General features: G+C 45.1%; 2 protein-coding genes across 8 annotated transcripts in view; one reads left to right on the forward strand and one right to left on the reverse strand.

The window, feature by feature from the left end:
* Nucleotides 1–1,276: 1,276 nt before the first annotated feature.
* LOC128330070 (zinc finger protein 629-like) lies at nt 1,277–16,387 on the reverse strand. Of its 3 annotated transcripts, XM_053262297.1 has the most exons (7): nt 16,165–16,387; nt 12,668–12,834; nt 11,530–11,632; nt 11,022–11,132; nt 9,584–9,677; nt 8,561–8,683; nt 1,277–5,617 (listed from the first exon to the last, which is right to left on the reverse strand). In XM_053262297.1, the coding sequence occupies exons 6-7, from the start codon at nt 8,658–8,660 to the stop codon at nt 4,713–4,715; spliced, it is 1,005 nt and encodes a 334-aa protein (XP_053118272.1). In that variant the 5' UTR covers nt 8,661–8,683; nt 9,584–9,677; nt 11,022–11,132; nt 11,530–11,632; nt 12,668–12,834; nt 16,165–16,387; the 3' UTR covers nt 1,277–4,712. The 3 variants fall into 3 exon arrangements, with proteins under 3 accessions (XP_053118272.1, XP_053118271.1, XP_053118273.1); XM_053262296.1 differs by lacking the exon at nt 9,584–9,677; XM_053262298.1 differs by lacking the exons at nt 9,584–9,677; nt 12,668–12,834.
* Nucleotides 4,927–16,468, forward strand: part of FBXL19 (F-box and leucine rich repeat protein 19) — a 52,787-nt gene continuing 41,245 nt past the window's right edge. For 2 of the 5 annotated variants that reach the window (XM_053262293.1, XM_053262294.1), the window contains exons 1-2: nt 9,055–9,366; nt 10,771–10,938. The gene's annotated coding sequence lies outside the window, so the exon portion shown is untranslated. Of the gene's footprint in view, nt 5,052–5,455; nt 5,642–9,054; nt 9,367–10,770; nt 10,939–16,468 lie in introns of those variants that run through there. The other 3 variants (XM_053262289.1, XM_053262288.1, XM_053262282.1) reach the window with 3 other exon arrangements.

A 16,468-nucleotide genomic window follows, 5' to 3' on the forward strand; every position in this document is an offset into this window, starting at 1 on the left:
GACCAGGATGCTTCATTAGCAGCCTTCAGCTCTTCTGCATTGTTTGGTCTCATGTCTCTCATCTTTCTCTTGGCAATGCCCCATAGATTCTCTATGGGGTCAGGTCAGGCGAGTTTGCTGGCCAATCAAGCACAGTACACTGTATACTTTTCAGAGGTCCGATATTGTTCTATTCTACAATCCTTGTCTTCTTGGTTCCATGTAATATTCTAATTTTCTGGGATTGTGGATTTGGGGTTTTCATGAGCTGTATGCCATGATCATCACAATTATAACAAATTAAGGCTTGACTTATCTCGCTTTGCATGTAATGCCTCTGTCTCATATATCAGTTTCACCTTTTAATTTGCATTACTGAAATTAATGGACTTTTGCACAATATTCTAATTTTCCGAGTTTCACCTGTAGAAGGCAGAGTCTTCAGGGGATGAGAAGATGGGAGTGTATGTATTAAGGAACTGATATGTTCTGAAAGCATAGCTGCTTTACTGCCTGCCACTGCAACACCCTCCTCCCCTACTCAGAGGATGATGATGGTGAAGGGGGAATTCCCATGCCCATCCATTCTGTTGCATATACCTCATTTGCAGACACGTTCCTGGCTGCCACTGCAATTCCCCTCTGCTCCAAACTGAGGGTGGCTTAAACGTGTGAGGGAGCCACTCCCCATCCCTCCATCCCAATACTATGCATGGCTCCCTTTCTACTGGTGCGCTGGCTGCTGTTATAAAGTACCCTTCATGCCCAGAGTTTCAACCATTACACCAGAAGGCTGACATCCAGACTAACGCTGTGCTACGGCAACCAACCAAGAGGCACCTGCGCAAGGAGGCCACGTAGCTGGGCAGACGCTCAAAGTGGCTCAATCTCTTGCGCTCTTGGTGTGCTGGCAGGACACGGAGAGAAGATAGCTTTGCATCATTCCCTGCAACATATATAGGCTGAGGAAGAGGATTCACATATGGAGGTGTGCCACCGGTTGCACAAGCATTTTCCGTTGCACCAGTGCAACACTAGATTGGAATGCAAGCCCTCAACTTAATGCACCTGGCCAGCGCTACACCTATGCATGAGTGCAGCATTAGTATGGATGTTAGGCAAAATATCCAGTTTTCAGACACTGCTAGACAGCAAGTGGTCTTGGACTATTTATGCATAGGCCAACTTTCAGCTGTCTGTTTTAGATACCTAACCCTAGGACAAGAGAGACTAGACTATTGTTAAGGGTGACTTGAAAGCCCAGACTGGAGGCTGAGTCTTTTATGTACCTTGGTGATTTTTAAAAATCAATAATTATTTTATTTTTGATAGTCAGTATTTCCATTGCACCACGGAGTCCACATCTGCATGTTTCACACGCATCCTCTTGGAATCCTAACTGATTTGTTTAAAAAAGGTCCCTGCCTGTAATAGACTTAGAATCTAAATTACACAATTCTAAGACACAAATAGGGGACAATGGGAAGGGCAAAGAACTAAAGGGGCAATAAATACATTTGTTTTCTTAGAGAACTGAGAAATTAAAAACAAAACAAAACAAAAAACTAAACTCCAGGCCTGAATCAGGTATAAAAGAAAAGGAAAGTTAACTTAATGCCAATTTGGGTTCCAGCCCCAGTGAATATTTTTTGTATTATTCTCACCCCTGTTCTGCTGCAAGTTGGTTGCCACTTGATTGAGGGTTCTCAACCAAGGCAATGTGTCTTGGTTGCTTTCAAAACATCTTGTTTGGTTGGGGGATGCCTACTGCTTGCTTACCAGGAGTCAAAGCCCAATCGAGCATGAGACAGTTCACTGAAGACAGATTGCTCAACTAACCCCATTACACGTTTTTGGACATTCTTCCCCCCACCCCTTCTACCCAGGTCATACACTTTCAGATTCTGAGTAGTCTTTCATGTCCTAGTCTCCTCCTCTGGCACAAGCCCAAACAGGAAGTTGGAGGCAAAACAGAGGCTAAGACTGAAGGTCTAGAAGAACCACAGGAAACAACCACCCCGAGGTGGGTATGTTTGCGTGTCAGACAGAAAAATCACATTGAACAAGTTGTTCTAGTAAGAACTAATCTGCCTATTTTCCTTTCACTATAATCTTAACTGATAATTAACATCCTCACAATTTAGCCCACTTGTGCCTCAAATGTTCATGTGTCTGCCATCTTGAATTGGGGTGGATGACATCATCACAAACAATGCTGTTGAGGTGTCCCTTTCTGTCGCTTACTCCAACTACACCAAATTTGGTCTGAATCAGTTAGACCCGCTTGCGTCTCAAATGTTCATGCATCCGTCATCTTGAATCAGGGTGGATGACACAATTACAAACTATGCCCTTCAGCCATTCCTGTGTGTCCCTACAGCTGTAGCAAATTTGATTCAAATAACTTAGGCAGTTCATAAGTTAGCCAAGTTATGCCTCAAACATTCATGCGTCCACCATCTTGAATGGGGTGGATGTCATCATCACAAACTATGCCCTATGTGTCACTCACTACAACAGTACCAAATTTGGTTCAAATGGGTTAGATGGTCCACAAGTTAGCCCACTTGCACCTCAAACACTTGTGCATCCGCCATCTTGAATCAGGGTGGATGACATCATCACAAACTACGCCAATGAGGTGTCCATATGTATCCCTACAACTGTACCAAATTTGGTTAATATTAGTTTAGGCATTGTGAAGTTGAGGCAGGGACACACACACACACACACACACACACACACACAATGCCGGGTGATCTCATAATCTGACTTTGCTAACAGTAGGCTAACACAAAAGGATGGCGGCACCATAATGAGCTTAGGGTAGGAAAACTAAATAGGCAACACCACCAATCCCCTCACTCTTTCATCGTCACCTCAGTAACCAGGCTGCAAATCCCCTCCCATCCAAGCAACCAACTGCCGCAGTACCCAAATAATAACCCTAGCAACCATCTGCCCCTGGCATTTTCCATTCTTAGCATCCCTAGCAACCAAATGCCCATCTCTCAGCAAACTGTTTCCTTCCCAAGGAACAAACTCCCCACCTCACCACTCCTTTTGAATCAGCTGGCTCTAATAAATAAATAAAAAACCAGCCAAAAAATTCTTCCCCAAGCAACCAACTGCCCCCAGTGAAACTAATCTCCTCTCCACTAGCAACAAAGAAGCCCCTGCAACTCCACTCTCCGGACCAAGGCCTAATACTCACTAAGATGGTAAACCTGTCTCTGGGCTATACCACTTTGGGCTGCAGGTGGGGACTCACTAAGTAAAAAATTCCTCCATACCAAAAAAAAAAAAAAAAAAGTCCCCTCCAAATAGAAAATGGGCCTGCTATTTCTCTATGGCTTCCTGTTTTCTATGTGGATGGAACTGTTTTGTATGGAGGAACATTCAATTAAGTGCATTATCACCTGCTGGCCAAAGTGGTACAGCCCTGACTGGGCCTAAACATGGCTGTGCAACGTGACTCTTCCTCCATGGCCTCTCCTAGCAACAGCTGCCTTCCAAATCAGCCAGCCCCTTCGACAACATTTCTCACACAACCATTGGCTCAGTATTAATAAGCAAGCTGCTTAAACTCCTCATGGTTTACCCTGAGGTAGCCACAGTGAGGATAGGAAGTCACATAGGCAATAATCCCCTGCTAACTAAGCAAAGAGGCACCTTTTTAAAGTGGTGATTATCTTGATTGGGCAGGGGGAAAGCAACTGACCCTATCCATCCCCAGTACAGCATCCCTCCAATGGCTGTTGCTGGTGTCTATCTTGTGTTTCTTTTTTAGATTGTGAGCCCTTTGGGGACGGGGAGCCATTTTAATTTTTTATATCATGTAAACTGCGTTGGGAACTTATGTTGAAAAGCGGTATATAAATATTTGTCATATAATCCTAGATGCACACTTACCTGGCTGAGAGTAAACCCCACAGAAGAAACCGGGACTTACTTCTGAGTAAACATGCACTGAATTGTGCTGACCACCTCCCCTTCCATGTACCATTAATTCAAGCACCATTGTATACCGTCAAAATTGGTCACTTATGATACAAAGCATTTTTACTATCCTTGGCGGGCAACCAAAGAGAGTTACTAAAACCTTCAATATCTTAGTTACCTGGATGCCAACCCAACAATCCTTTTCCTGGCAACCAGTAACCTTAAGCAATTAATCTCCCACTCCCTTCTTCTCCTCTAGGGAAAGAACTTCACTAACTTGGACTGCTCCACCAATCCATTTCAGTCGCTGCCTGAAAAGCCCCATTATCACTCCCTGAATCACCCTGGCAACCAGTTCACCCGCTCTCCTTAGCAACCAGCCAATAGTAACCAACCAAGCCAGCTGTTACCCAGGTAACCAAGGCATGGCCCTACTATAGCATTCTCATGTGCCGTTCCATCCTTGAGGTGGAATTACCTCTGGTAAAGCAAAGTATTCGTGTTACCCTGCAACCAATTCCCTATCCATTCCTTCCCTTAACAATCAATTGCTCCCAGTCAACCTCTTGCCTAGTGTTCAATAAGCCTCTTACTTATAAAACCATGAGTTCTTTGGTCACCTTGGAAACTAGTTCCCTCCCTAGTAACCAATCACCAGTCTGTTCTTCCTCCAAAGGGCCATTCTCTTCCTGGTAACCAGATTGCTCCATCCCATGTGCTAGCCAATTCCTTCCCAGCAAGTGGTTGCTGCCAACATTGCTGCCCCTCCACTTGACCAAGCATCTGCCCCTTCATTCTACCCCCCACTGCCACCCCATAATCTTCATGGAACGTGGGTCAATGTGAGACGGAGACGGCAGTGGCAACATGGAGGACATGAGGGATGGCCCAGGGGACGTTGATGATCTCTGAGGGGACAGAATCTGTTCAGAGTCCCCATCTCTGTCGCTCGGCAGGCGGGCAAATGCTGTCCAGATGCCTCGTGGGCGTGGCTTGTCCCCGGGGGCAGGCGCAGGGTCACCATGTACACGCTGGTGCCGAATGAGGGTGGAGGACCGGCCAAAGCTCTTGCCACAGCGGGCACAACGGTAAGGGCGGGCACCCGTGTGGGCCCGCTGGTGCACCGTGAGGTAGGAGCTGTCACCGTAGCATTTGCCACAAACGTTGCACTTGAAAGGTTTCTCGCCCGAGTGGATGATCTGGTGGCGGATGAGGTGGGAACTTTCCGAGAAGGATTTGTCGCATTGGGTACAGCGGTAGAGCTTGACACCTGTGTGTGTGCGTTCGTGGCGTACCAAGTCTGACCGCTGGGAGAAGCTCTTGGTACATGACCGGCACCCGAATGGTCTCTCCCCAGTGTGCACCCGTTGGTGCCGGATCAGATGTGAGCTCAGTGTGAACCGCTTCCCACAGTCAGGGCAATCAAAGAATCGTGGGGGTGCGGCTCCCACACGGCGGTAACCAAGGCGACAGTGACGGCTGCCCCAGGGTCGCCTGCCTCGGGTAGGCCTTCCCCCTCTAGCCTTGACAGTGGTGACGCCATCACTGCCACCGCTACCCTGCAGGGCCTCCTTCCAGTCCAGGACTGGCGGAGCGACCACAGGGGCATCCTCTGGATGAGGGCGGTCAGGCACAGTGGGGATTTCCTCCTCCTCTTCCTCTTCCCATTCTTCATTCTCGCTGGTTGTTTCATCATCTGGCAGGAGATGAAAAAGAAAAGGTAAGTCTGATGATTTTTTTGGAAGTACTATTTTTAAAATTAAAACAATATTTTTCATTGCTACTGATGAAATATAATGCAGATATATTTTTAAAATTCCAGATATCCATTGACAGCAAGTACAGCACCAATAATTTCAATTAATATAGAACTTGTCACCTATAGGGCCAGTTCACATGCCCGCTCTAACACAATGCCCTGCATGGATCTAGAGATTCCTGTGATGAACACCCTGCCGTAGAGTGATTGTATGAACCCAGGAATTTCTCCCAATCACCAGGTGGCAATGCACCAACCTGATAGGAAGCTGAGATCCATAATTTTAGATTTGAATTTGGCTGGATACATTATCCATTACCCTGAATGGCTTAGCTCCAGGTTACCTGAGAGAGCACCTTTCTCTACAAGATCCCCACTGCTCATAAAATCATCAGGAAGGGCCAGTCTTTGTGTGCCACCAGTTCATCTGGTGGCAACCTGAGATTGAGCCTTTTCAGTTGTCACCCCTAGGTTGTGGGATGTGCTCCCTGAGGATAAAAGAGGATTATCTTCCTTGGAGGCCATCAGGAGCACTTTTAAAACCCATTTTTTAAGCCTGGCTTTTAATGATATGTAGTTTTAGTTTTAATGAGTTTTAATCTGGTGTAAATATTTTTTATTTTAATTGTTTTATTATGTATTTTTTATTTTATTTTAATGTAAACCATCCTGAGCCACTTTAGGAAGGGCGGTATATAAACTGAATTGAATTAAATAAATAGTCAACTGGAAATTGGAGGGAGTTTCCTACAACTGCGTGCTAGCTTCCTACAATATGGGAGCGTGCACACCAAAGGGATCTCTAGATTCCTGGAGAGTTGACATTAGATCAATTGTGTAAACAATCCATCATATAAATCTCTCTCTAAACCAGGGGTTCTTAACCATTTTGCACCTATAGACACTCCAGATCACTTATAATAAGATGCACGTTTTGGGCGGTATAGAAATATTTTAAATAAATAACTAATACAGGTGAAACTCGGAAAATTAGAATATCGTGCAAAAGTCCATTAATTTCAGTAATGCAAATTAAAAGGTGAAACTGATATATGAGACAGACGCATTACATGCAAAGCGAGATAAGTCAAGCCTTAATTTGTTATAATTGTGATGATCATGGCGTACAGCTCATGAAAACCCCAAATCCACAATCTCAGAAAATTAGAATATTACATGGAACCAAGAAGACAAGGATTGAAGAATAGAATAATATCGGACCTCTGAAAAGTATAGTGTACTGTGCTTGATTGGCCAGCAAACTCGCCTGACCTGACCCCATAGAGAATCTATGGGGCATTGCCAAGAGAAGGATGAGAGACATGAGACCAAACAATGCAGAAGAGCTGAAGGCCGCTAATGAAGCATCCTGGTCTTCCATAATACCTCATCAGTGCCACAGGCTGATAGCATCCATGCCACGCCGCATTGAGGCAGTAATTGCTGCAAAAGGGGCCCAAACCAAGTACTGAATACATATGCATGCTTATACTTTTCAGAGGTCCGATATTGTTCTATTCTTCAATCCTTGTCTTCTTGGTTCCATGTAATATTCTAATTTTCTGAGATTGTGGATTTGGGGTTTTCATGAGCTGTACGCCATGATCATCACAATTATAACAAATTAAGGCTTGACTTATCTCGCTTTGCTTGTAATGTGTCTGTCTCATATATCAGTTTCACCTTTTAATTTGCATTACTGAAATTAATGGACTTTTGCATGATATTCTAATTTTCCGAGTTTCACCTGTATAAGCACCCCAGATCACCCATGGACCCCTACTCCATTTATAGAATATATTTTCATAAGGCACCAGTACAAATTAAAGGGGGCGGGGGAAGTACTCAGAATAGTTATCTTCAAGAACTTTATTCTGTCTGACCAGGAAGCAAATTAAATTCAGAGTAGCAAAGATGTTCCATGGACTCCCAATTCACAACTTGACATGTTCTCTATCTGTATTTGAATTGGTTTCATTCTGGTGAAGAAGAAGGGTTTTCAGAGATTTGGTCTAATTTTAATGAACTGTTGGTGCCTTGAAGAAATTATCTTTAGAAGAAGGTAGTTTGTTAAATACAATATATACATATTATGTCAGTAGTTAGGATTTTATTTTCTTTCTTTTCTCCCATTTTATTGATTATGTTATGTTGTTGCTTTTTGATTCAGTTGAAGTTTAATAAAAACGTGGGGGGGGGTCCCACAGACCCTCTGGTCCCCAAGGGGGTTCACTGCTGCTCCAAATCCAAACTAATTAACACAATACCACAGAAAGGGTGAGGTTGGTAACCCTCTGCTTATCTAAGCACTGTTCATTTCTGCAAGTTCGTGGCGTACCAAGTCTGACCGCTGGGAGAAGCTCTTGGTACATGACCGGCACCCGAATGGTCTCTCCCCTGTGTGCACCCGTTGGTGCCGGATCAGATGTGAGCTCAGCGTGAACCGCTTCCCACAGTCAGGGCAATCAAAGAATCATGGGGGTGCGGCTTTGAGCCTGTCCCCACAGCCACCCCATAATCCTCACAGTGTCTGGGTCTTCAGCGGCAGTTTGGACACTGGGAGAATCAGCCACTTACATAAAAACGGCAAAGCATCTTTTACCGTGACAGCAGGATTCCTAAACTATAAAAGACTCTCAAAGTTAACCAAGGATATGTCCAGAGGCTTTGGTGGTATCCTCTAGCCCAGGAATGGTCAACCCAAGGTTCCCTCACTGTTCTTGGACTACAACTTCAAGTAGTTGTAGTTGCATCCCCAGCTGCAATTTATTGCATCTGAGGATGATGGGAGTTATAATCCAACAATAGCTAGGGATCCTTAGGTTGGCCACCACCGCTCTAGCCTCTCTCTGCTCCAAGATGGCTTTGTTGCTCCCTCACCTGTGTGGGCATCTCTTGGGCTTCCCCTTTCCTCTGGTCCTTGGTCCAGGTCCCGGTTTGAGTCTCTCGGCTCTTCCCTTTGCTCCATCCAAGAGATCATGCTGGGCTTAACTATGGGGAATCCTGCCCAGGTGGAGAAAACACATGGTGAATTCTTATTTAATTTATCTATTTATTATTTTAAATATGTATACCCCGCCCCTCCAGTGCACTACTGCTTGGGGCAGCTCACAACAAATTATTACACTGAAGTCCTGTCGTCCTAAGCATCTCTTAACTGCTCAGTGTCCTAAATGAGAGGCAGATGCGACAACACGGGGGTTTGGTTTGTTTTAGAATTATAATTAGAAAAATATTTGTTTGTATTTATGTTTGTGGTAAAGTAACAAGTTACACTGGAGGTTTTGTACTGAATGTAATAGAGGCTGCAAAAGCACTGTGGTGATTGGGCCGTGGGGATTCCGTATGCAAATAGCAGGGGGAGGAGTCTGTGACAGTTAAGGTCAGTTAAGAGTGTAACTGTCCCTGGTTGGACGATGTGCTTTATGTAGCTCTGTGAAAAGAAAAGTAGCGTTATCTTTCTTTTAAATAAGAATAAATCCTTGGTGGCGGTTGATCCTGGGTGGCATCTTACTGTCAATTCTCACATGAAGACAGAAGGATTGTTGTGTCAAGGCAACACAGCTATCCTCAGGCCAGAGGGATCGGGTGGGGACGGATCTGAAGGTTTCCTCAAGAGGTGGCAGCGGCTGATTAATAGGTGGACCATTAGCCCAACTCAAGAGAGCAGTTCTTTAAAATAAAAGGTGTGCGGGGGGGGGGATCCTCCTTTAGTTTGTTTTCATTGGACTGTTTTCTACTGTCAGCTGTATATAGCACTGAAGTCCGTAAAAATAAAAATCACGAGGGGTGGGAATCTTGTGTTTCCCACTTTGTATATTCTCCTTCCTAATCTTTCTTCTCTTTTATTAACAAGTAATGCAACAGTATTAGTGTATCAGTGTTAAAAGGTGTGTTACTTACAGTGAAAAGATACGTCAGTGTCATGCAACAGCTACGGCCACAATCCTGTGCATGCTTACTTGGGAGTACGTCCCTTTGAATACCATGGAACCTACTGTTGAGTAAACATGGACAGGGTTGCATTATGTGAGTAAGAGTCATGAAATCCTGGGTTCAAATCCCACCCTAGTCTTAAACACACTGCATGGATGGCCTTAGGCTAGCCACTTTTTTTCAGCTTCTCATTTGCAATCTGAGGAACATAAAACTGACCTACTTTGCATGGTTGTTGTAAAGAATACTAAGATAATACATGTGAAATGCTTTGTCTGAACCCTCAAAGAAGTATGATAGTGCCACCAAGTATTATTATCTAACAAGTCCTTGTCATTAAGGCCTTGTCAACATGATCAGCAGAATGAAATGATAGAATTCCATGGATTATACCACTTCAGGCTGCCGATGGGGGGTGCCATTTTTTAATGGCCCCACATGTTCTTACAACAAGAAAAACAATGCCCTACAAGTTGAGAAATTAAACTATGAGAGACAAAGACAATGCTCATATATCACAGGTTAGCAAAACAAACCATGGTTTCACATTATGAGTTGGTTCCAACCTCACGTGGAACCTCAGTTAAAGCTGGGTTTCGCATGACATCTCTGAGCCTCAGGAGCACATCCTTCCCCCTCCCATCCTTGCACAAAAGTCCACTTCCACTCTATCTTAAAATAAACCAAGATTTGTTGTAACTTCCAAACCAACTAATCTCAGTTTATTCAAGCCTATGCAAATAAACCAAGATCAACTTACTTCAAATCTTGGGTGAACTGTAGGTCCCAGATTATTTGACATAAATAAGATAGAATAAGCTGGAATTGGTTCGTCTGGACATCATGACCACTCTTGGTTTATATTAACATAAAGTGGAAGTGGTCACTTGGGAGACGATGCAGGGGGAACGTGTGCTCCTGAGCCTCACAGATGTTGCATGGAACCTGGCTTTAACTGAGGCTCTGCATGACGTCTGAGCCAACCCTTAATGTGAAACCATGGTTTATTTTGCTAAGCCATTTTTTCGGGTTGAAAGTTGCAAGCCCAAGCCTACCCACAAGCCATAGTGTTTGGGAATGACAGAAGATCTGAAATTATGCTCTGAACCACCATGAATGCCAATGGTGATCTCCCATTATGTCTGAATTTACAGACCATTGACCAACCACCGTTACAGCCATTGCTCCATCTCAAAGGACTACTTCAGCATGGAGACGGGACTTCATTCAGGAAGCCTAGTCCAAAGAAGATGGGAAACAAAAGAATACATGCAGCTCTAAACAATGGTTTGCCTCTTGTACATCTGGAAGCTCAAACCATGGTGCGTGTTTTTAGTTATGGTGGGGGGGGGATCATGGTTGTGTGTTATGTTTAGGGACTTTCCAAAAATATGATTCTTCCCACCTTGTAACAGGAAGTGGTACAGTTCATCCTACCACCTCAGGACTCTACCACCTCATTCTGCTGCATGTGTAAACCCGGCCTAGTAGATCAACAGAGGTACTTTCTCTGGCCCTAAAAAAAAGTCACACATTCAGAACGTCAGATAAATAACAGATCCAGTTTCTGGTTCACAAAAGAGAAAAGCAAAATATATACATAAAAGCAGGCAAAAGGGGGGGGGGAAGTATTACCAATTGGTTGCTCAATGTGCAGCAACAATTAAATATAACCCTGCCCCCCACCCCAATACACACACACACACACACACACACACCCCATCACATTTAAATCAAAGCTAGGCACTTGCTTTGTTCTCAAACTTGGGTCCTCAGATGTTGGACTACAACTGCCATCATCCTCAGCTACAATGGCCTCTGGCTGAGGATGCTGGGAGTTGTAGTCCAGCAAGTTTGAGAAACCCTGCATTAATGCCCTTTCAAAATGCCTAGTGCCCAATCTGAGTTCTTACCCAGCGAGAGTGTGTCCCCGTAATTCTCCTGCATGACATCCCTGCAGAGTTCTTTCTGCCATTCCTCCAGGACTCCCCACTCCTCCATTACAGCCCTCCACCCCTGTAATAACAACACAAGATTTAAAAACAGCATGCAGACACATCACAACGTGTTCTTCTCTGCTGCCCCTTAATTTTCACTGAATCCCAACACTCGCTCATCTAATGGCAACCAACAACAATAAACATAAATACATTTAATTAAAAATGTGCACTCAAAATAAAGTTTGCAGACAAAGTCAACTTATATAACTTTGTGCAACTGATTCTAACTGAAGGTTCCAGGTTTGAATTTAGGGCAAAATTTGCACTGCTCTAGCTATGCTCAAAAGTTACCCACATATGTCACTTAATCAAGGAGTTCTTTGCTGATCATATTTATAACCCCTTTCTCCAAGGAGCTTGAGCTGATGGTGCATATGAGTTTATTTCCTATGTTCTTCTTACAACAATTCTGTAAGGTAGGTTTAGCTGAGAATGTGTGACTGTCCCAAGGACACACAGAATATTATGGCTGATCCAGATCTCTCTAACCCAAATCCAGCACTCTATCCAAAACTACACCCCATTGGCATTCACAATTGGCCCTATACTCTGATGGCTATTTGTGGATGGGCATTAATTTATAGCCAAATACTCCCCTAAATATACAGAGATATTTCCCAACTCCAGAACTGAGCTTCTCAGCCTTGGAGGCTGAAGAACGAGGCCAATTTGAGGTTATGAGAGAGGATGCTCTAAATAGTCTTGAAAAACTAAAAATAAACAAATCGCCAGGGCTGGATGGCATCTACCTCAAGAGTTATGAAGGAACTCAGATGTGAAAATGCTGATCTATTAGCAAAAATATGTAACCTGTCCCTACAATCAGGCTCAGTATCAGAGGAATGGAAAGTAACTAATGTTACTCTGATATTCAAAAAGGGAACCAGGTGGATCCAGGAAACTACAGGCTGGTTAGCTTAACTTCTGTGCCGGGTAAATTGATGGAAAGCATGCTTAAGGACAAAAATGTTAAACAGGTATTGCTGAAGAACAAGCCTTGCTGAAGGAGAACCAGCATGGCTTCTGCAAGGGAAAGTCTTGCCTCACTAACCTTTTTGCGTTCTTTGAGAGTGTCAATAGGCATGTGGATAAAGGTGATCCGGTTGACATAGTATACTTGGACTTCCAAAAAGCTTTTGACAAAGCTCCTCACCAAAGGCTCTTGAGTAAACTTAGCAGTCATGGGATAAGGGGACAGGTTCATGTGTAGATTGGTAACTGGTTGAAGGACAGGAAACAGAGAGTAGGAATAAATGGACAGTTTCCACAATAGAGGTAGGTAGGAAGTGGGGTCCCCCAGGGATCAGTACTGGGACCAGTGCTCTTTAATTTGTTCATAAATGATGGAGAAGTTGGGGAAAGCAGCAAAGTGGTCAAATTTGCAGATGACACTAAACTATTTAGGGTAGTGACATCCAAAACAGATTGTGAGGAGCTCCAAAAAGATCTCTCCGAACTGGGTAAGTGGGCGACAAAATGGCAAATGCTGTTCAGTGTAAGCAAGTGATGCATATTGTGGCAAAAAAATTCCATCTTCACATACAGGTATATGCTGATGGGATCTGAGCTGTCAGTGACTGACAAGGAGAGAGATCAGGGGTTGTGGTGGACAGCTCATTGAAAGTGTCGACAGCTCATTGAAAGTGTTGACTCAGTGCGCAGCAGCTGTGAAAAAAGGCACATTCCATGCTAGGGATAAATAGGAAGGGGATTGAAAATAAAAATGCTAATAGTATCATGCCCTTCTCCAGATCTATGGTGCTTGTCATATTTGGAGTACTACGTACAGTTCTGGTCACGGTATATTAAGGAGGAAATTGTAGAACTGGAAAAGGTATAGAAGAGTGTAGCCAAGCTGATCAGGGGCCTGGAGCACCTTGATCTGGAGCTTTTTATTTTGGAAAAGAAGCAACTATGGGGAGACATAACAAAGGCATATAAAATTATTCATGGAGTAGAGAGAGTGGCTGGAGAGAAATTTTTCTCCCTCTCTCACAGCACTAGAACCAGGTGTCATCCCATGAAACTGATGGCAAGGAAATTTAGGGCCAACAAAAGGAAGTACTTTTTCACACAACACATAATTTGTGGCTTTAAAAGGGGCTTGGCCAAATTCATGGAGGGCAGCAGTCTTCTCTCTAAGGTGTGTGCATGTGTGCACCCTCACAAGGTGTTTTTTGTTTGTTTGTTTTTAATGTCAGCTCAGTTAATTTTACTCAGGCTGAATCGGGAAGACCCTACTCTGAATGCACGTGCGTACACACTGCCTTGATACTGCCACCCAGAACAAAACTCATACTGCAGAGAGAAATGAAAAAAAATAGAGAGAACACTGGAGGGCAGGTCTGTCAATAGCTGCTAGTTTGGCTATAGGCCACCTCCAGCCTCAGAGGCAAGATGCCTCTGAATACCAGTTGCAGGGGAGCAACAGCAGGAAAGGGGGGATTGCCCTCACCTTCTGCCTCTGGGCTTCTTAGAGGCATCTGGTGGGCCACTGTGGGAAACAGGAAGCTGAACTTGATCGGCCTTGGCCCTGATCCAGCAGCGCTGAACTTATGTTCTGTGCTTATGAGATACTCCAGTTAGAACAAGCGCACAAGGAATCGCATTTATTTATTTATCCTATTTCGATGTCACCCAAAACTTGCATCTCTTGCGTTTACCAAAAAAGCTGCAAGGTCGGATGGGATGCACACATGATCACAGGAGCGAGTCACAAGTTGTGGGGGTGGGGAATGAGACAGAAGCAGAATATGGAGTGCGGCGGGGAGGATAGCACTGGAAATAATAAAGGAAACTACTTTATGCTGAGTCAGACCATTGGTCCATCTACCCCATACTGCCTACACTGACTAGCAACAGTTCTGCAGGACCTCAGGAAGGGTTATTTCCCAGTTCTCTCACCTGACATATTTTTTTTGTTAAAGATCCCAGGGACTATACCTTGACCCTTTTGCAAAGCACATGCTCTTCCATGGAGCCTTAGTCACTCCCTATAAACGAAGGGTGAAGACATACTTCAAGAGGAAGGTCAGGCACCAGGAAGGTTTATGAGGATGTTCACATAAGATCACATTCTTTTTTCTCCTAGAATAATTTATCTGGCGTAATTACTACCACCTTCCACTGCGATCCTATCAGTGGCAGCAGCACAGAAATTTCTTTTTTGCAAAGGAGTGTGGGGGAGACAGAACTGGCAAAGCATATTTCTTGGGAGGGGAAGCAAGAATGTGTCCCACACATTAGATTTCGAAAGGAAATATTATGGCATGTTTCACATTAACATTCCCATCCTAAACATCAGTGGAAGGAGACTCCTGGGGTGGGGAACGGCTCTTTATTAGACTGCTCAATATTTCTTGATTGATTGATGAGAATGAAGAAAGAGACTTTGCATATCTGAAAAGTGCCTTTCCCGAGTATCTGAAAATAACTCTCTAGCAATGGGGGAGCGTCAATGTACTGGGGGGGGGCTTGTCCCCCTCACACCTTGGCACCACCCATGAGCCCCATCCTGGCAACAACTACAACAGATGAGAATCCTTCTGTCACCCATAAGAGAAGGAAAGGAGCTGACTCAGTTTGAATGCCAGCACCAACTGTTAGTTATGATTAAAATATTTATATATTGCTTTTTGGAATTATGAATGATCCCAGTATTGCACTGCTAAACCAATAACTAAGTTACTGAGTGACTTTCTCTGCACTCCAGAAAGATTGTGAAATAGCTACAATGCGGCTGGCTGATCAGAGGAAGAAGAAAAGTGAGGGATGGGGGGGGGTCATAGACAAATGAGAGGGGATGGGGTGATGGCTCAGTGGTAGAGGATCTGCTTTGCATGCAGATAGTAGCAGGTTCAACCCCAGGTAGGGCTGGGATTGGGAAAGACTCCTGCCTGAAAAGCTGGAGAACCGCTGCCGGTCACTGCAGGCAATGCTGAACTAGATGGACCGATGATCCGACTCAGTCTAAGGAAGCTTCCTACGTTCCCGAGGCAAGCAGGCCATTGGGCTCGGGCAGCAGCAGGAGGAGAAAGAAGGGGGGCGTTATTGCTAGAAAAAGCGGGGGCCAGATACGCAGACAGGTGTAGGGGGAGAGAGGCATAAGAGACGGGGATCAGCATGGGGAGATTAGGCGTGCGGAATAGGCAGAGACTTTCAGGGACGAGGGGTATAGAATGGGGTGGGCAGCCTCATCATCAGATGGAAGGGGCATTTGGGGGGGGGGTCGAGAATAAAAGCTTCCTTCGTCCCCCTCCCTTACTGGCAGCCACCCTTGCAGTGCCAGTCTCTAGGGCTCAAAGACCCCCATTGTCTCCCTGACAGCTGGACGCGCCTCCCTCCTGCCGAAGCCAGCCGGGGGCGGGGGGGGGGGGTCTGCCAAGCTGCCGTCTACCCGATAACCCGCCGCCTGGGTTAATGGACTGAGGGTCTTGCACCCTCGTCCCACCCCCGCAAGGGAAGTTTGCTCGCCCGCCTGCTCCTCCGCCTTGGCCGGCTCCAGCCTGGGCTTGCATGCATGCCTCTTTGCCCGGGAAGCCCACTCACCCAACGCCCTCCTGGGGGATGCTGTGAGAAGCCAGTTGCCCGAATGCTGCTCCTCCTGCCCGCTTTCTTCTTCTTCTTCTTCTTCTTCTTGGAGGAGGAGGAGGGGGATGTGATCTCGGGGGCCCGGCCCCTTTCTCCACCCCCAGCTGCTGGAAGCAATAGGCACACTCTCACTCACACCCGAGTCGTGTATGTGTGTCTCTGTGCCAACAGGAAGGTCCCATCCCGATTCATGTCCCTCCAGCGCCCACTCTTGCACTCTCTCTAGGAGGCGGAGGAAATCGCGGCTCTATCACTTTAACTC

The sequence above is a fragment of the Hemicordylus capensis genome, chromosome 6 (genome assembly GCF_027244095.1).
Source record: "Hemicordylus capensis ecotype Gifberg chromosome 6, rHemCap1.1.pri, whole genome shotgun sequence".
Lineage (NCBI taxonomy): Eukaryota > Metazoa > Chordata > Lepidosauria > Squamata > Cordylidae > Hemicordylus > Hemicordylus capensis.

Excerpts from the sequence above, each read along its gene's own strand:
- LOC128330070 (XM_053262298.1), bottom strand. The coding sequence starts at position 8,660 with ATGATCTCTTGGATGGAGCAAAGGGAAGAGCCGAGAGACTCAAACCGG. Across the intron at positions 5,618-8,560 it reads CCCAAGAGATGCCCACACAG|ATGATGAAACAACCAGCGAG; the intron begins GTGAGGGAGCAA and ends ATCTCCTGCCAG.